This window comes from Acanthaster planci, linkage group LG17 (assembly GCF_054643075.1).
Source record: "Acanthaster planci isolate LZ-2023a linkage group LG17, COTS_SCS, whole genome shotgun sequence".
Lineage (NCBI taxonomy): Eukaryota > Metazoa > Echinodermata > Asteroidea > Valvatida > Acanthasteridae > Acanthaster > Acanthaster planci.
The window spans coordinates 3988970-4009158 of record NC_141793.1 but is presented as its reverse complement, the minus strand read 5'-3'; the positions used below and the strand labels follow the sequence as shown (position 1 = coordinate 4009158).

The 20189-nt window shown below is 40.2% G+C and overlaps 1 protein-coding gene across 2 annotated transcripts in view; it reads left to right on the top strand.

Moving 5' to 3' along the window:
* LOC110979428 (uncharacterized) overlaps nucleotides 1-18822 on the top strand; it is a 39012-nt gene extending 20190 nt beyond the window's left edge. Inside the window, exons 21-22 of one of the 2 annotated variants that reach the window (XR_015428118.1) lie at nucleotides 245-1512; nucleotides 1561-18822. Coding sequence is in view for 1 of the 2 variants with exons in the window: in XM_022235206.2 (XP_022090898.2) it covers nucleotides 245-293 (49 nt within the window). In the remaining variant the exon portion in view is untranslated. Of the gene's footprint in view, nucleotides 1-244 lie in introns of both variants that reach the window. The other variant, XM_022235206.2, reaches the window with a different exon arrangement.
* The last annotated feature ends 1367 nt before the right edge of the window (nucleotides 18823-20189 follow it).

The window sequence follows — 20189 nt, the reverse complement described above, 5'->3', positions numbered from 1 at the left end:
CTAACTGACTGATCGACCTCGGCCGTGTAGGTATGCTGACTGATTGGCTGCTTGACATGTTGCCTTGCTTGTGGACTGGCCATTTGTCTGACTGACGGACAGACTGACGGACAGACTGACGGACTGATTGACTGCCCATCGGGCTCCATGCAACTGTCTGTTTTGGTTTAGCTACCCAGAAGACTTCACTTGTTGACATAATCTCTGCTTTAGAAAAATCTTTACATTATTTTCATGTTTACAGGCACATGGTTGACTTGGCCCATATCAATGTCAGTCTGGTTCCTGACTAAACTGCTGGGAGTCCATGCCCACCAGAAGGATTCTTGCCACCAGAATTGCTGACTTCAGAACAACAATGTTGCACAGGAGCCAGCAGAGCATTTTCACAAGGGGAGCGCTCTCTACAAGCACACCCAGCAACAGACTGTCTACAGGCTGCAGGAGACAAATTACAGAGGGCATTGCCATCTAGAGCACCCAAGCATCAATCAACACAACGGTATTTGGGCACTGATCTTCTGCCTGTGAATTTGTATCATCCATTTGTTGCCTTCTTAAGTTGTGTATATCCCTACACTTATTTTAATTGTAATTTTGCCAACAGCAAAGAAATTGTGTCAGAGTTTTCACTGGCTTTGACTCACATGGACGTGTTAAAACAGTGGCGCTTTGATTTTAAAGTAATCGGCATGCTGGGATTGCATTTAAAAGTCCCCTCCTCAAAAGTGAGAGAGGAAACTGCATTAAGCTTTGCATAGCAGTTTAGCTATTTAAAGTTAATGCACCGGTAAGAGTTATTGGTGGTTGTGTTAGTTATGTTAACATTTGGGGCAGTGGAATTGTGTTGGATGGTAGTCCTCAAGCAAAGGAGAGTGGATATCATGGAGTCTTGGAAACTGAATGTTGCGGCTATGTCTTTGAATTATGCTAGTATGTTATGGAAGCATTGGATCCACAGCCATAGCCATTTGAGACCACAGAAGAGCGAAGGGTCTGGTGCCTGTACCTTCTGGCGGATAATAACTCACTGGATCATGTTAGGCTGGTGCTAGTACTGACTACAGGCTGCAATGCCTTAAACGTCATGCGAATGCCCAGTACTGGCTATATGCAGTTGTGTGGTGTGTGTCTGAACGTTGGAACTTATTGGCCAAGCTGTTGGCTCATTGATCCGCACTTGAACAACCGTCATAAATTTGGTAGACTTCAGGGGAGATACGTCATTCCGAAGCAAGCAAGGCAACACAACGACAGCAAGCAAGCTGGCAAGAGCACAAAGATACCTACTTGTAGTGGGCAGCTGGTCAGAGACATGGCTCTGAATTGCTACCAGCGGGCTAGAATTTGTTACAAATGTTACCTTGAAAGTTTAAACACAATGTAGAGTGTCAGAATGCATTGTGTTCACATGCATTTATTTCAGTGTATTGGTAGCCAGTTTAAAGTTAATTTGTAGACCACTTTACAAGCCAGCTTACATGCCAGGTTACAAGCCAGCTTGCATGCCAGGTTACAAGCCAGCTTGCATGCCAGGTTACAAGCCAGCTTGCATGCCAGGTTACAAGCCAGCTGACAAGCCAGTTTATAAGGCCACTGTACAAGCCCAGCATACACGTACATGTACCAGGGAATTATCAGCTGACTGCAAGACACTGCACAGGTCAGCTTACAAGCCACCTTACATGCCAGCTGACGAGCCAGTTTATAAGCCAGTGTACAAGCCCAGCATGCCAGGGAGTTATCAGCTGACTGCAAGACAGCGGACAGGTCAGCTAACAAGCCACCTTACAAGACAGCTGGTAAGCCTAGAATACTGACAAGCCAGCTTAGAAATGCCGGCCAGTTGCGTCTGCCAGCATGCCAGCCATTCTGGAAGCCAACTCTCCACCCAACCAAATTGAGCTTTCCAGATGGCCCACAAGCCACTTTAAGAGCCATTTTTTAACTCCAAGAAGGCCACACACGCACACACACAGTATGGGCACTGTCAAACTGAAACCAAGAGTTGCCAGATGACGAATTCCAGAAGATGAGAACGTGATGAACCACAGTGACTTACTTGGGAGAACATTCTTCAACCTCCAAGATGACGTCACAGTAAACTAAATTTACAGTTCTTAAACTCGGTGGCCATCCCAATGATAAGCAGTTTTAAACAATTTCAAAAAACCAACGCCAACTGTCACTGCTAATAACAAGTGACAACACAAAACTCATGCTGTTCTCATCTAATTTCTGTGTCATAAATCAGTTCAGTAGGATTGGCTGATGAGATTGGAGTGGCCACTGGAGTGTGAACACTCAACTAAACTTAAATTGCGAAGCCCGTGATCAAGTTGTAACAGAAATGCAGGAAAGGTTGCCAGGGTTCCCAGAATCCCAGAAAAGGACAGGAGAAAAGACGTGACGGGGAAAAAAAATTTGGAGTACGGGCGATTCACAAGAGTGCGCCACCAAGAGTGTGCAACGCGTTGACCAATCACAACGCACGAAATCTGTCCACCCTTTTCCAAACGCACATTTGGTCGACAGATTTCGCACGCTGTGATTGGCCAACGTGTTGCAAACTCTTGGCGCCGCACTATTGTGAAACGGTTCTGTTTTCCAAGACTGAATCCCCGTGAAGGTGACCACACTGCCATGTTGCGTCTCTGTCGTTGGTCTGAAGTCATGGATGCTGTTGCACTTTTTTATGTTCTTGGGAACCCTGGGTTTAAAATGCCCTCTTAAATCATGCACACTGGTAGGTCCGTGTTCAAAATACTCATAGGAAATCATTAAACAGTATAAAATAAAGGTTATGGTTCAGTAAAACTGTGTTTTTATCGATCAACTCTAGCGAATATGTGACCAGTTCGTGTCAGGTCATATTCTTGATTATTTTGGGACTTTTAGGTTTGCAAGTAAAGAACCCCTGAAATATGTACACAGATCTCTGCCTGCAGTTGTCAGGAATGCACATGCATTACCCATTCACTTTAATCTTTTTCAAATTCTGAAAAATGCCACTGCTTGTCTCTGCCTTTGGATTGTCCAGTCACGTCAATCTGGTGCATCCATTTTTTTTCAGTTATTTTCAGTTTTGTGCAGTTCCATTGATTCGTCAACATTGGCGGACCAAAGAAAATTCCTGTACATCAAATTCCCAAATTTCGCATTGGGGAAAATACATTCAGATATTAGCGCAAGTCATATTTGATTGGAAATTCTCATGTATGCGACTGAGTATTTTCTGGTATTTGGGTTATTCTATAAATAAGGGGTCCAAAGTATGACATTTCCGACCCTGTTACCTCTGACATGTATACCATCTGACATGTTTGATAAGGGACGTATCACTGAAATTGATTTCAAACTATTTTTATTCGTCTGGCAGGTCATTTGCAGTACATGTTCAATCTTGGAATTAAACAAAGAGTTCTAAACATTAAAAAAATCATATGCCAGACGTAACAGGGAAAAAATCGGATCCCAAATTGATAGAATGACCCATTTGCCTTTTGGAGACTGTTGGCAGTATGTATCTTGACAATTCACAACGTCATTTGCATGCTTGCATAGAACTCACTGTTCCTGTTCTCATACTTGGATCTGTTCTGAAATTTTGTAAAACCATTTTAGGAAGAATGAATATCAAATTAAGACCCCGGGAAGGAAATCGTTTGTTGACTAGAGAAGAGCCTGTAGCGTTTACATGAAAGTTTGGCAGCGTGATACATTTGCTACACAGTGATGAACTGGTACCTGTAGAATCCCTTTTATCCTGGAGCACCACGCCGCTGCCTACTCCAGTGGTTGAGGTACCTGGCTTTGATAAATTCACATGACTTTAAGGTTCAGATCTTATTGTTAACTTTCCAGCGGTAGACATTTCAACATCGAGATAAAAATTGGATGCCTGACTTTTAGAGCATATGACTTTCATTCGCCGGTTGCATGGTATAGTTCCCTTCACAGCAGAGAAGTTCCTCTGACACTGGGGAAAGTGTCATCTCTTGCCCCCCCCCCCAACAGTGACACCGTTCATCATTGGTCATATTTAGGAATTGGTCCAGGAAGTTGCATGCAATTGAAGCGTGCTAGAATGTTGACGAGATTCAGTGTTATATTTTTAGCACATTAAAATTGTTGTTATGAAAGTACCCCCAGAAATCTTACTTCAGATTTAGCCACAGAAAAACTGAATGACTTTGGGAACATCCAGCATTACATTTTGAATTGTATTCTACTTTGAATCAGAAAAAATGTTTATTTGCCTTTTAACTGTCCAAGAGAAACTGAATATGAAAACAGATAAAAGGTGTTGGTCATTTTAAGCGCTCTCTCTGTCAATTCATAACTTGCATTAGCCAAACCTTTGTAGAAAAGGTTTCAAAATTGTGTTTTGTAGTAGAATTGGCACACGTATGTGACTAACAAACATAAACTCCAACACATCCGATTCCTGATTATGGACTGCCGTATCATTGAATTAACAGAACCAGATCTGTCACTGAACACACACTGTGAAAGCAGACCAGTTTCTGAAGGTGAAATGGATGCCTGGATTGACGTGAATTTTTACCGTTTTGAAAATGAAACCAAAACGTACAAGCATGTGTCTTGGTTTTGAGATAATCGTCATTGTTTGACCGGATAGAATATATTGTTTTGAAACTTTAATCCCTTAATGTCCTAGTGGATTTATCATACTAGCATATACACTTTGTTTATGAACATTTCAAATAACAATTTATGACCCGCTCTGTGAAAGTGAGTCACATGTCTCCAGAGCCTCTTTTGAGTTAAAACCTTTGGAAGAATCTGGCACGGTGCTTAAGCAGTAGGAATCCTCAACTTTTTAAAATCTACTCAACGTCCATTTTCATCATGCCAAACTGAGTGACACATCAAAAGAAAGAACTCAATTCCTCAAGCTAATACAAAGTAAAACTCAAAAAGTGGCTCCAGGTCTTGTGACTCATTTTCACAGAGCGAGTCACATTTGTTTTACTGCCACATTTTGGTTTGTGTAAATACCCAGCAGGGGTAGCGTGTTTTCAGGCTCTGTTTTGTCCCTCAAGTTTGTTGCAAGACACTGGGGCCAGACATGTTCGTGTTTGTAAACTTTTCAGGCAAAAATGTAACAGACCACTCAACATCCCTGAATACAATTTGTAAGCCTGTGGCTGCATCCAAGTACTTTGGCCATGGCTAAAAATAACACACACGTCTATGGGAAATGGCCACAGCCACTAGGTGGCGACTTCCATTGGCATGTGTGTTATTGCTAGCCGTAGCCAAGTCATTTGGTCAGGGCCTGCATTCGTAGTCACTTTTTGAATAGTTCTCATAAGGCCAACCATTTAAACCCAGTGCCTAAGGCACCCAGGCTCAGGTTGTTAAAGAACACATGCACATGTTTACGAAGAATGTTGGAACCCAACTATCAACTCTGTGTATAATATAAAACGGTTATAACTCAGGTAGCGTACTTGTATTTGCAATGATATTCGAGCATGAGTCAGCATGGTTCTTTGAACCATAAGCAAAGTGTGATTTCATTGTGATGAGCACAAAAGTTTTGAATGCGGTGCTTGTACCATGGCTACATGACAGCCGAAGAGTACAGTGGAATGTTCTTGCTAGAAACATCTGGCACTTTCACAAACTAATGTTTGTGTACATGTAAGAGGCATCTCCAGTCAACAAAATGTTTACTTTACCATGATGTTGTATACGTATGCCTTTACTTATGAACTGTTATTTGTTTATCCATGAAAAACCATTGTTCACAGTCCAGATGACAACATTTTCAGTGATTGGAGACTGTATTGTACAGTCACCCATGATTTTGCTCCTACATTAATTGGATGTTGTCATTGAAGGGAGATCCACTTTGAGAGATCTCCAATTTCTTGTCTTTGCGTGGATGATATGGCCAAGCACACGGAGACCATTGTTGTGGAGAAAATTTGGCCTCCGTGGAAACCCAACTTGTTCCGAAACTTTGTAATGATTTCACCAAGAGTGACAACTTGAATTAGTGTACTATTATGTGTGGAAACTGCCCGCTGTGATGGGAGAACAGTTTTAGGGGAAGGCCAATTTCTGGCATCCTTTGAGCTCGTGCATCATTATATCACCAGGAAAATTGTGACACCGATGGGCTGATTGACAGCAGATGTTGGCACTGACTGCAGCCTCACCTTGTGGAACGGTGCAGCTGCCTTGTTGACATGTAGGGTTACTTACCAGGAGGAGATTGCCTGCCTTGCCTCGTTTTGCTTGGTGCACTAGATCAGAGTTTTCCTTTAGCTTTGTCCGTTGCCAAAAAAAAAGACAGATCCCATCCGAACTGACGCAGCAGCCTTTCTTCCACGAATTCAAACTGACTGTGAAGAGGTTCAGAGCGTTATTTTTGAACTCCCGTCCACTTTAAAGTTCAGAGATCGGAAATGACTAGGGCATTGTTGCTGTGGCCTTTGTGCTCGTCATGGTACATCGAGGAAACGTGAATTGTCTTGTTTCGAGAACAATAGGAGCATCCGGGTCTGAAATAGCAACAGCTGTGCAGGAAGGGGCCCACGTCAGAAACAAGCACTTGTCTTTGTCATTGTAAGGGTCTTGCTTCCTGAGTCTGGTGAAACAAAACAGATGGGCAATTCAATCCGTGAGGCACAAAGACGTGTTGTTTCCCCCTTGGTCAAACTTGAAGGGTACATATGTGAACTCCTCATCTTAAAGAGCATACGACAGGGTTGATAATTGCCACATATCAAACGGCAGAGAGATTGTAAGCTGAAAATTTGGTCGGTAGAAAAAAAAAGGCACGTTAACCAACCTAAATCTGCTAAACGGAATAAAAATTGCCGAGCAAATGTACGTCAGTATCAGAAGATGGCCGAGAACTAGTCATAAGGAACCGTGCATCGCCAGAAGCCTTTGGGGCTTCTTGGCTAGTAAATTGTCTGCAGTCAGTCACAGATTGATGAATCAAAATTATGAAAGGCAGGATACCAGCAACAGATGGCCTGTCAGTTACGTTTAGTTTGAAAACCTCGGATTATATTTTACATATAACCAGACTGGTCATAGTTTAAAGAAAGGACCCCTGCCAGTCAAAGTGATGTGTTCTTGAAGACCAACCATAGTAAATCTGGTCATATAAAAAAGAAGATTTTCTCTGCAACTCCAAAGCAGGACCAGAATATACCTGTGGAGTGACGAGTGGTTATTTCTTCTGAAGTTTTTGGTTTTTTTCAGCAGTTTGTCGGATGGAATAAAACTAGTTATTGATGGAGAGCTGATCATAATCACACCCTAAAATAGATACACGTTATTGGAGTGATCTTGAAAATTAATAAGCAAGGTACGTGGATGTAAGAAAAGTGGAAGGACAAGATGCCAAGGGAAACTTTGCTAGTCCTGCCCAGGGACTGTCGATGTTTTGCCCGCAGGCTTGGTTTCCTTAGTTGAAGTCAGTTTGAAGTATTTTGACTGGCATAATTCTGCCACTGCGTTTACTGGGAAGGTTTTTTTTTCTGTTTGTTTATACCTAGGACCCTTATCCATCATGCTGAGTCAAGTTGGACAGTTTTCTGATTTCGTTTCCTAAGGAGATCATCAGGCCTGTCTCGATGGATGTTTTTTCCTGGTCTGTCCTCAACACCAAGATTAAAGGCACTACTTACTCTTTGTAGGTTTGTCCGAGGCAATAGGCCGGTGTTTGAAACAGTTCGACCATCAGAGGCTTTCTTATAAATTTGTGTGAGCAAGTAGTATAAAGGCTTTGCATGGTAGCCATCTTGCAGGGTAGTTCATTTGTCCCACAGACAAACCCCCTTTGTGCATACCCTGTGGAGCAGAAGCCTGTGCCTGCAAGATGGCAGCCATATAAATCTTTCATAGGGAATGAAAGAGTGACAGGGGGTACCCTTAGTAATCGGCTCATTTGGAAAAGCTTGTGGTATGACCTCAGATTGAATGCCCTTTGAGGACTTGGGAAGACTTTCAAGGATCTCTGAGGACATTCAATGAATTATGAGGACATGACTGCAATATTGACTTTAATGAAACAAGGACATCAATCCATAGATATAAAGTAGCAGTGGCAGGGCTGTACTGTCCCAAACACCGACACCCAAAGGGACAGTTGAAAGCTATAAATCAAAATCATTCTTTAATCACCCCATTGCAGCTCACTTATTCCCAAACTGTGCCCTCAAGATTGTCTGTAAAAGTTTCACCAGCCAAGTTGCAAGACACTGATACGGTTCCACTCCCTTTAATAGATTACGATGTGGAGATACAACGAACGTCGACCTCCATTTCCACAGTTTTTAATCTGGCGTAATCCCCCTCGGAACCTTGACCTTGAGTCGGGGATTATGGCCCGGGCAGTCTTAAGCTGACTCATCCTCTGCATATATTGAGGTTTATTTTTGTAGGATTGTCTCAATCAATTTGGTCTCAGGGAAGGGAAGTATTCGGCCCCTCAGCCATGAGTCACTGGACACAATCTGAAAATATTAAATTGATTTTTGGGGGGGAAAAAAATCTTATATGTACCGTGAAACAGGCACTTCGAAATCGTGCTCTTGTTCTTTGTTCTTTGAATTCTTTGTTCAGCCACAAAGTGATTAACTAAATTCCCTTGGCACCGCCTTTATGCTCCAGAATCCTTCAGGAAATAATGACACAATCTTATATGTACTTTACTTTACTTCCAAGGAAGATCAATCCCCATGTTGAGTAATAGTGGTTGGGCCCTACCTTCCTCAATCCAGTTGTATCTTCCAGTGTCGTAGTCAAGGCCGTCACAAGTCCATTCTCAAACTTGTTGTCATACAACCATTCATAAGTAACATGGTGAACAGTGACAAAGGAGTGCTGTGCTCACAGGACACATCAACAGCTTGGGCTTTCCACAGAATGTATTTGGATGGACAGGTGACGGACTCAACTACAACACTTACCGTCCAATGGATTTTCAAGGATCGGAGAGGGCCTGGGCGAAGAGTGTTTTTTATTGAGATTTATTTGAAAAACAGAAAGAGAGGAGAAACAGTGGTTTGTCTTTATCCCTAAGACTTTTGTAACAAAGGTTGAGGAATTGTAAATCTGACATTTCACCTGCACATGTAGTTGAGTGAAATGATTGAAATGCATTAGATTGACTGAGTCACAATAACTTGATGGCTGGTTGTCAGTTTTCATTGTTCACAAAGATAGACTGTTTACTTCCCCCTTTTGGACACTGCTACATTTGGGGCCTAACAGCTCAGTAGGTAGAACACTGATGCAGTGCACTGGAGGTTAGAAGTTTGAATCCTGCTTCATTATGCCTTACATACCGGTATGTATACATGTCCAAGGGCAGTGATTATTTTGTGTCACATAGTTTACATTGGATCCATTCCTTGATAAATCCATACAACCATATACATTGTAGTGCTGGGGTAGCCCTGGGCAGTATAGCAGGTGACTTGTAGGATTGCTGAGGGACTCAGAAGATATTGTCAGGACTTGTGAAAGTTGCCAGATGTTTCTAATCTCCAGATACGGGAATTTGTTCCAACAGATAAGCTCCTTTTTTTTGTTTTTTTTTCAGGTTGTTTCCTTCCTTTTCAACACCAAATCTCACAAAATCAGTATGTAACCCATAAAGAAACCAGACACCCTGTAGTCTTGGTGTATAGAGCTTGGGACAGTTAGAAAATTGGCAGGCTGTTGTGTAATGTGCTCTTCCTTTTTCTAGTAATGTGCTCTGTTAAAAACAGATTAATGAGGGCAATTCAAATCAGGTGTTTTGGGATTTTTTTTTTTTTCAAAAATTGTAGTATACGTTGTCCCCTTGTGGAAAATTTAAAAAATGGAACTTTTCTGGTACAGTTGCAACCCTGTAATGTTTGTAAAGTCAGAAATGGGAAGAAGGGAAAAGTTTCTTGTACTCTCACTGGATGGAAATTGTAGCAAATTTCTGAGTGGGTCAATAAACATTTGAAACTTCAGACTTTTTTTTAACTAGAACAAGATCATCTGAATAGAAGACAAATCAGACCTTACCATTTTGGTCGCGTCTATTTGCAGGATCACTTTAAAGTGTCTGTTTGTAACAAATTGAAATTTTGACAGGTTCAGAACAAACTGTGGACTTAGTTGTGTTTTTTTGCAAGGCCAAACCTTTTTTTTTTCAAAACGTTTGTTCAGAAGAAACCTCGGGTGATCTGGCAAAGGAACAAAATTTGATTTCCCATCCTTGCTGCGTATATACAATAATGTACAGAAATGGGAAGAGTCAGTCAGACAGTGTGTGCTGAATGCTCGTATTCCATTCACCAGTGTAGTAGAAGCATTCTCAAGCCGTCACTTACCATTTATCGGCAATGTTAGGCCGTGTCTGAAACGGCTTCCAGAGTTACGGCTAGGTCTATTGTCTACGTATCTCCTCGCATTTCTAATGGAGCGAAGACCTAGACCTAGCTCTAGACAAGAGATTCGGATGCAGCCTTAGTTGGAATCTCGTAAATGCTACTAAGACCCGTTGCCAGACCATCGCAAGACCTCCAGTCACCATTCAAGTCAGAAGCTGTTTCAGTGAACTGCAACGAGAGCATTCCTTTTTATATTCACTACATTTCTTGTGCCCAGTCTTGTGACTGGTCTTGTGACTGGTCTGTGACTGGTCTGTGACTGGGGTTGTGTTCAGTCCTGTGTCCAGTCCTGTGATGGCCCTCACTACAGCATTGTTATTCGGATCCATGTCATTCAATTTCGGAATGATAGATGAATCCTATTCTTGTAACGTGCATGTGTTCCAAATTTGTAATGAAGCCTCTACAGTGTCAGCTGAATTGTATGTAATTGTAGGTCTTTATAGCAACTTCAGTTTTACATCAGTTATTTTTAAAATAGGAAAAGTTGTACTTCCTTGCTTTAAAGAAATTTACTATGGAATTTGTACCTTGTGCAAGGACTATTGTAAAGTTATCACTTTCCCTCCTTTTGTTCATTTCTTTTTTAAGCTTTAAACATTTTTATTACATTGAATAAATAGTTTTTGGGTTTTTTTATTTTGGAATAGTTGTGGGCATGGTTTACAGTGTGTTTGAGGGCCTAACATTTCCTGCATTGTTAGAGGAAGTTTCAGTAACAGAAAAGAAATATTGTTTAACAAAACTTTGTAAATACAGGGTAATTCGAAGTAATGACATTCTTGTTCTGTGTAAGATTATGAAATTGGCAATTGTGAATCTGTGAGAATATCAATTTGATCCCTAAAGTAGCCGCTGAAGACATTTTTGCCTGGCGTTTTTCTGTTAGGAATCCAATTAATTTGGAAAAGTATGGTGTACTTTGTTGAAGAGAAAACAATAAATCACTTTTTGAAATTGTCAACAAGATGACATGCTATAAACAGAGTGTGCAATTGTCTCCAAAGACTGGTTTCCACTGGATGGTATTTTAATGGAAGTGTGCAATTTATTTATTTTTCTTCTGGAAACCGAAAGAAGAGTTTCTGTTTGTAACTTCTGTTTCCTTGTGGAAGGTTGATGTTTTGGGTGTACATGTAGTTGTGCAGGTTTGATGTTTAGAACATGTACATGTATACGTGTACTTTTTGCAATTTTTTGAAAAGGATTACAGCAGACAGGTTGTCAACGGCATCAATTACTGTGATCCTGTTTTGGGTTTCTCGTATTTTGTACTGACTGAAATATCTGATAATTTAATGTGTAATGTCAATTTTCTAAGGCCTCAGGGCGTGTACTCTATTTTGTATTATAGCAAAGGAATTTTAAACCTTTGTGATCAACGGAATAATCTATGTCCAATATTTGGATTTGCAGAAGAAAACCAAAGTTTAAGAAAAATTGTAACCAGCATCTGGTAGAAAGATTTGAGATACTCCATGTAGTAAGATCAAGTCTTGGGTCGTAATCATCTAAAAAGTGAACGGTAGCCAGCATCTGGCCTTTATAAAAGTTGAGGAAAAATGTTTTAGAATCGGTTGGATTATAAGACTTGATAACATTTGGAATCTGCACCCGGCATCAGACTTTGTGTGGAAATTAGCAATGCGTGGGCCAGATATGTTCTTACACTTTTCATGGGATGGATTTTGCATTTACTGCAAATTGTAAAAAGGTTTATTCTTCAGCACAAACACTGCAGCATGTCAAGGGTAAGATTCACAAGTGCATGCAAGGCAATCGAGTTGTTTTAAACCAATGTCAAATAGTCAAATCATGCTCTGAACTGAAAGGTTTCCACTCTGTCAGGTGACAAATCGATCTAGTTGTTTCTCTTGTTAAAGCTTCAAACATCTGCAGAAAAAGTGTACATGTATGTTGTGCTTTATACATCTTTGTGTAGGTATATAAAGTATTATTCCCCACAGGTTTTACGTAGAGTGAAAGATCAAACTTCTTTTCTTTTTTTTTCAATTTGAAGTGGATGTTTGCCAAGCGTGTCGTCAGAAATCCAGGGGTGAGATTTGTTGGGATTCTTTTCCCAATTTTAAGATTTTTAATCCGGATTTTTTCCGTGTATATTTCGAACAGCGTCTTTTGAAATTTAGCAAATCTTTAGTTTAACAATAACTAAGGTGTTGTTTTGTGCATAAAAGGTGATACGGGAAGTGTAAGGTGTGCCTTTAGGAAATGAATGTTCACCATAGACCCGACGCTGCAGTTGCGCAGTGGGGATTATTTTGTGGATATTTCATTTTCCTCAAATCTTACCCCAGGAAAATGTGTCTTCTTCATGACAAGATGACATGAAAGATTACGTCATGTTCATAGCTATGTCAGGAATTACCGGTGTGACTTGCTCTGTAAAAAAAATGGGTCAGAAGTGTTAACCACTTGCTGCCGGGTGGTTTGAAAAATGTAGTGCACATAATCAGGAATTTTTCAAGATTTTCAGTTTTCAAAATTCTTCAAAAATTCATTGTTTCAATTAATGGACGTTTACAACCACATGAATTACTGTCTGGTGGCCACTCTTATCTGACAGACAAAATTTATTGACGCCCAAGTATTTCAGCCAGGCCTGCAGCCTTGTAAAAAAGAGCCCAGATTGTGCGGTGTTATGTAACTTTCTTTTGTTCACAAACCTAGCACAGTGTGCTGCTGACCTCTTTTCAATAGGGGCCAGATTAGTGTGCAGCGGTGCTGTGTGACTCATCGTTGCGGTGGTGGAACGTTTTTGTCCCCGGTGGTAATCCACTCACTGTCAATGCCCCAAACCCTGGTACAGGGTTTCAAAACAAGGCTGGATTATCACCACTTTTGAGAGTGAAAAAATGTCGGTAATGCCCAGCAGCCTGGTCTGTTGTTCCAGGAATGGTCTTCTGTTACAAGGCCCAGTTCCTTTTGTCCAATTTCGGAGACCCCGGCCACGCGTATAAACACATGATGCCCGAAACCAGGCTCTCCAACAGGAAGTGATTAATAACGTCAACATTTTTGAAGTCGCACTCTTGTTTGGAAATGTTGAAGGAGAGTGCTTGACTGTACATGTACTTGTCATGATGACTGTGTGCATTCAAGGTTTCTAATTTAGCTGTGTTCCTTGACATGTAACCATTTGTTGAAAGACTTCAAAATTGGCTGAAAAATGAAACAGCCATTAAACAAGTAATGTTGAAGTCTTCATATTTTGTGAAGAGTGCCAATGCTATATATTTTTCTGTCATAACACTTTGAAAAAATTAGTACAGATGAAACATCAGTTTGATAAATTCACAATGAAAGGGGAAATCCTGAATTGATTCACCAAAACTCTGAAATTGACTTAAAATATTAGGTACAAAACCTTTTAAAAAGTAGGAGCGGTCGAAGCTAAATCTATGGCAAAAGTTTCATTTCTGATTTCACATGCCAGTTTAATTTGTCTGGTACTGTGGGATATATATTTTTTTTACAGAGCTGGTCACATGATCTCAATCACTTCATGATGTGGAGTATATTGACTTTTGTGCATTGTGTATTTGTGCTGATTAATTGCTAATAACCTTTTTTTTTTGCAGGCACATATATGTAACTGTGTAATACCATTTGCCACAAAATTAGCATCAATATCGTTTGTGTATTCATGAAATTGTTATGTATAAACCTTTAAAAAAATTTTTTTAATAGTGAAGGGGTTTTTGCTCTTGGGTCATAAGTTACATGTAATTACAACCCTTAGTTGTTTCCGGAGTAGATTTTTGTCTCAAACACAATCCAAAAAATTAGTTGCTCAAAGGGCAATTTCTTCATAAGTTTTTTCAATTCCTAATTTGACAGTGACACACGATTCTTTGTTGCTTTGGTAAGATGTACAGTGAGGAATCTTTAGTGAAGGTTGTCTTTTGACAGGAAAACAACTCACATAATGCTCCTTTTGGGACAGTGGGTCTGTAACTTTTGCATCACTCTGTTTAACCAGCCTAAGTGTAATACTCTCTTTTAGCCAAGGTAATAAGTTATCTTGCAATGTGTACACTGGACTTGTGAATCTTCCTTGCATATAATGGCAGTCTTCACGGAATTAGTGAGTTTGGCTCCAAGTCTTGAACCAGCACTGCGTGCAAGCAATATCCTTACTCACTGGCTCCTTCGTGCTGTTCCATAAATCATTGTGGTGAAATCCTTAGTCATTGGCCTTTTCCGCTTCCTAACAGTGCAGCTGATACTAACAATTGTAAATTGCTGGAAAGCCTCGACTTATCTCACATGTGAAAATGTAATAGGTCTGTTCCTACCTCCTACCCAGCCTAACCCAAGCTGAATTATAAATCCCATCCCAACCTAACCTAGTCCAGCCCAGCTTAGCCCAGTGACAGCCTGATGTAGCTCACATCAGTATGGCCTAAGCCAGCAACCCCACAGCAACCCAACCCACCCAGTGCCTCAGGAGCTCTAACACACCCCCCACCCTTACCCAGCCTGGGCTGACTCATCCACTCGAACCCAGCCCAGCCAGGTTCAGCTATCCGAATAAGCCGTGTGAGAGTTGAATTTCAATAAAATCTGGTACACTGAGTTCTTTAAATCCATGTGAATATAACAATGTGAATTTTCCATACTAAAGAAACTAAGCTTTTGCCTAGTTACATACAAGATGCCTTATACCAATGCACTGTTTTCAGTGGATAAGAAGGGTACAAAGGAACCAGTCCATTCCAGAGATGATGGTCACTACACAAAAGCTAGCCCCGAATCACGAGGTATAGCAACAGTGTCTTTAGTCTGGGGAATTCAAATCGTTACGTTTATGTGCAATCAGATAACTCAGTGTACCAGATTTTATTCAAATTCAACTCGCAAAAGACTTGCTAGCACAAGGCATCCCCACACTGTCCCACATTAACTCCCACCAGCCCAGTAACACCTGTCATCAATCCAACCCAGTCCGCCACTTATTACCTCAACCCAACCTCACCCACCTCAACCCAGCTGAGCCCAACCTAACCTAACCCTCACAACCTAACTGTCCCCAAACTAACCCAACCCAGCTACATGTACACGCAGCTCATCTCTACTTGACGTAGAAAACCAAACCTACGGTAGCCTACCCCAAGCCAACCCAGCTCAACCTACTCCTGCTCAACCCCCTAACAACTCATCCCTTCCTAACAAAATGAAATTAGGTCTATAACTGGACCCCTCTCGGCCCTCTTTCTGACCCCTTAAGTCCCCACAGCATGATGTCCCTTTTCAATTTTAACTCACTTCCCGTCATAACTTACCCCTTCACATTACTTATAAAACACCCCCTCCTTTCTCAGTGTCACAATGCATGTAAATTTTACCTTCATGATCGCACATCATCTTCTATGTTTGTTAGAATGGTAGTTACACTTTGTAAGTTCCTAACAGTGAATGTAATGAAACGATGATAGGTGTGAGTCGACAGTTTTGGGATGATGGAAAATGGACCAAACAAAAGTAGATTTGTCTGAAGCATTGGTGAATCTGTAGCAACTGTTACATGAACAGTTTCTTCAGACTGCTAGGTGCCTGTGATGTGGTAGTCATCAAAGTTTGATGCTTAACTTGGATTTAATCAACCAAAATTACATATATGTCCCTGTAGAGGCTTTGCGTGATAGCCATCTTGTAGGGCAGTTTGTTTGCTCCACAGGGAAACCTCCTTTGTGTATACCTTGTGGAACAAAAGAACTGGCCTGCAAGATGGCAGCCATGCAAACCCTGTATTTAATAGAGGGTTGTATTCTTGTATGTTATCAATTCACAAAAAGGGGCAAAAGCTCTTTGTTTGATGTTATGTTTTCTCAATGTAGACAGTGTGTTTTCAGTGTTCTGAAATGAGTGAAAATGGAATTGTAAATGGCTTCGACCTTGAACAGCTGGGAGAATTGGAAGAGAACCTGAAGTGTTGCATTCGTAATCCAGGAGAAGCTATTTTGTTGAGAAAATAAGAATCCGCAGTGAGATATTTATCGGGAAGTAAAAGATGAAATGTGTTATCCCATAAACAAGTTTCCACGATTTCTGCAAATTCCTATTCTGAAGAAATCCTGCAGGGTACATCATCTTGTTCTTGAAAGTTCTTGGCATTCAATACAACCAAACTTGTGACTCTTTGCAGTGTACTCGACTTGTGAGTGACATTCACGAGATTTTCCTGAATGCTTGTCTTTACCTTTTTGTATTTGTTACCAAAATTCTTGAAAGCACAGAGGCATGCCATCAATTTCTCACAAATGCATTTTTCGGGCAGAGTCAAGAGAATATTCTTCCAGTGGCACACCTAGGATTTGCCCGGGGGGGGGGGCCTCAGACCAGAATTTACCCCCACAATAGCTCATGATGCTCCAGCCCTCCTCCCTCCCAGTTACATCACAGGGGAGCAGGATTGACCGCCATGTCATAGCTAGTAGTTTGAAGATTGTGTGCCATTGATTCCTGATCATCATCAGGAACAGGCTTTCTTGGGAGTAGCTTACCTAGATTTGATTTCACTTTGATTTTGTTTTGTTTTGTTTTGGTGTAGGGGGAGGCACAGTGCATAACCATTCCTGTAGCTCATTGTAATGTGTATGAAACAACTGCATGCCATCGTGTACAGTACCAGGCAAACCGGCAGTCTGGCATTTTTTTTCCCACACAGCTTACAAGGCAAACAGTTGGCTTTATAAAATGCATCTTTGTCAGACAATTGACAATGAACAACATTTGGGAAGCATTATTGCATAACGGTATGTTGCTCTATTTGAGTGTAAGTGTGATCATGTCAACAAACATGAAACAGGTGTTGTACAACTAAAGAAAACCCTTTTCACTGCGTATGAAAACTTTGATGGTAACTATCAAAAGATTCATTCCTGTTGCATAGGCTGTTGGAACAGGTGTGTTGAGTGCCATGCCTTTCACAAAGGAATTTACATGTGTATTGCATTAAATTGGATGATCCTATTTGTGTCAAAACCTGCCGTTCATTTTTTGAAATGTTTCAGATTTGTTTACCAAAAAATGTTTTCTTTTGCATGACCAAAATAAGAAGTGAGGAGTTTTTATAACACAGGCTTCATTTTTGTAAATTTTATCTTTCCAATAGTTTGCAATAATGTATCAGGGTAATATTACACCTTGTCGTGATCTAGCAGATTAACCGGTTCCCTGTGTGGGTACCAAGAAAGATGATTAGGAGTTGTCAAGTCCCCAAACCAAGTGATATGAGAATGACCTGCACAGAATAAATTTGCGCTCAAACATCCAGACATTTTTCTGGCCAATTTTCTGAACAAAAATGCTGTGCTCAGTCAAAGCAAAAAGGAAAACGAGTAGAGAGTCTTTTCATTGTAGCAAAGTTTTTGCCACGTACTAATTTCAATTACTGGTATGTTAAAAACCTTGACACTGCTCATGACAACTTGTGTGAAGTAACCGGAATTTACATTAGATTTATTTTTAGACACATCCTGAAAAGAACTGAATAAATCAAGTCGATAATTTGTATTAACCTTTACTGTTTCGAGCACATAAAAAAAATGAAAACGTTTTGGTGGATTTAGTTAAGCAAGGGTAAATGATCTTTCATTGCTGGAAGTTTCCAAAGGAAGGATGTGGTCATTTCAGGTTCATTTTTAATGTAGTCAATTAACCGTCTCTTCCTATGGTGTGTGTGTGTAAAGTCACGTTGAAATCAGGGGAATTAGCCATGTTAGGGTTCAAGCCCCTTTGGGTTCTTCTTTTAAATTAGTTTTTGAAAATATGTCAGCTGGTGCTGATTGAGTTGCCAAGCGTTCATCAAGAAGTCGTTCTTTGGATAGATCCTTCAGAGCAGTAAATGGAGTGCATGCAAGTAAAGCACCAGTAGACTGCTGGGAAGAAGATTTCAAACTTTACGTCAAAGAAAAGAAGTGTACCGTACAATAACAACGGATGCTTATTATTAGTGCAGTGTGTTTTCTTTTGACAGAGGTTCAGAGTCAGAGAACTTATACTTGGCCCTGCCAGTTTTGAGGAAAACAAATTGTGACATTCAAATGAAAAGTGCTTAAGAAATAGTTCAAACCCTTTATTATTGAGCTAAACTAGAACTTGGTGAAGTTTCTGCAAGAAACAGCCTGGTTAAAATGACACTTTACCTAGAAAGCCGTGCATTTAATTCCTGAAACTGTAGATATTCTTGCTCATGAGAAACAATGCATTATTCCTGACACTGCTATGCTTACAAAGTGGCTGACGTCTTCCTGTTTTCAATTAAATTGTGTGTGGACGGAATATGGAACCTAAGCTGCAAGATGTGTTGTAATGATTGTGTGGGGGGCCTAGGTGGTTGCAATAAAATATGCATTGCATTATACCGTGCACTACAGTACAAGGTACATGTAGTTGTGTCTTTTTTGACTTACACATGTATTTTGTCCAAACAAATGTTTTCCAGAATTTTGTACCAAAAAAATGAATTTGCTTCAACTTTTTCAAAAGTGCATTGTAGAAATAAACTGCCAAGGGGGGTTGCCTTGCATTTTCAACAGGTTTTTGCCAAAAATTGCATTTGGTTAAAATTTGTCAAAATTACATTTGGGAAACAGATTCAGCCTTTAAATAACCTGGCAAGGGGTTAACCTTGCATATGAAATTAATTTTGACCTCAAGTGGACTTTGCTTCAAATTCGTCAAAATCCCATGTTGGTTAAAAACCTTTAAAATGGCAAGGGGTTAAAAGTCTTCTATTTGTAATTAACTTTGGTTGAAAATGGGCTTGTTTTTAATTTATCCCTATTTGAAGAAAACTAAAACTGGCAAGGGATTAGCCTTGCATTTTCAATTCATTTTAGTCCAAAATGAACTTTGCTTGAAATTCCTCAAAATTGCATTTAGGGGGAAAATAAACCCGTAAAATAAAATTGCAAGGGGTTAGCCTTGCATTTTGAATTCATTTTAGTCCGAAGATGGACTTTGCTGTAGACTTGTCAAAATTCCATTTGGGGCGAACTAAAACCTTAAAAATAAACTTGCAAGGGGTTAGCCTTGCATTTTGAATTCATTTTCGCCAAATATGGACTGTGCTGTAGATTCGTCAAAATTCCATTTTGGGCAAACTAAAACCTTAAAATAAACTTGCAAGGGGTTAGCCTTGCATTTTGAATTCATTTTCGCCAAATATGGACTGTGCTGTAGATTCGTCAAAATTCCATTTTGGGCAAACTAAAACCTTGAAATAAACTTGCAAGGGGTTAGCCTTGCATTTTGAATTCATTTTCGCCAAATATGGACTGTGCTGTAGACTCGTCAAAATTGCATTTGGGGGAAAATAAAAACTCGAAATAAAATTGCAAGGGGCTAGCCTTGCATTTTGAATTCATTTTAGCAAAAAGATGGACTGTGCGGTTGATTCGTCAAAATTCCATTTGGGGCAAACTAAAACCTTGAAATAAACTGGCTGGCATTTTCAATTTATTTTAGCCCAACGATGGACTTATATAGAACAAATATGGAATATGCTTTTATGTGTCAAGAATGCATCTGGAAGAGATAGAAGTAAATCACTTTTAATTATAAACCTCCCAAGAAAACCAAACACTGCAATAAAATGGTGACTGTTTATCTTGCATTTTAAATCTTTGAAGCTATAATGCAGAGGAGATTTTACCAGATTCAAAAATGAGCATTTTTATATGCATGAGAATATTAAAATTGTGGGTTGTTTCATTTAACCAAAACGAACAAAATACAAATGCAAAC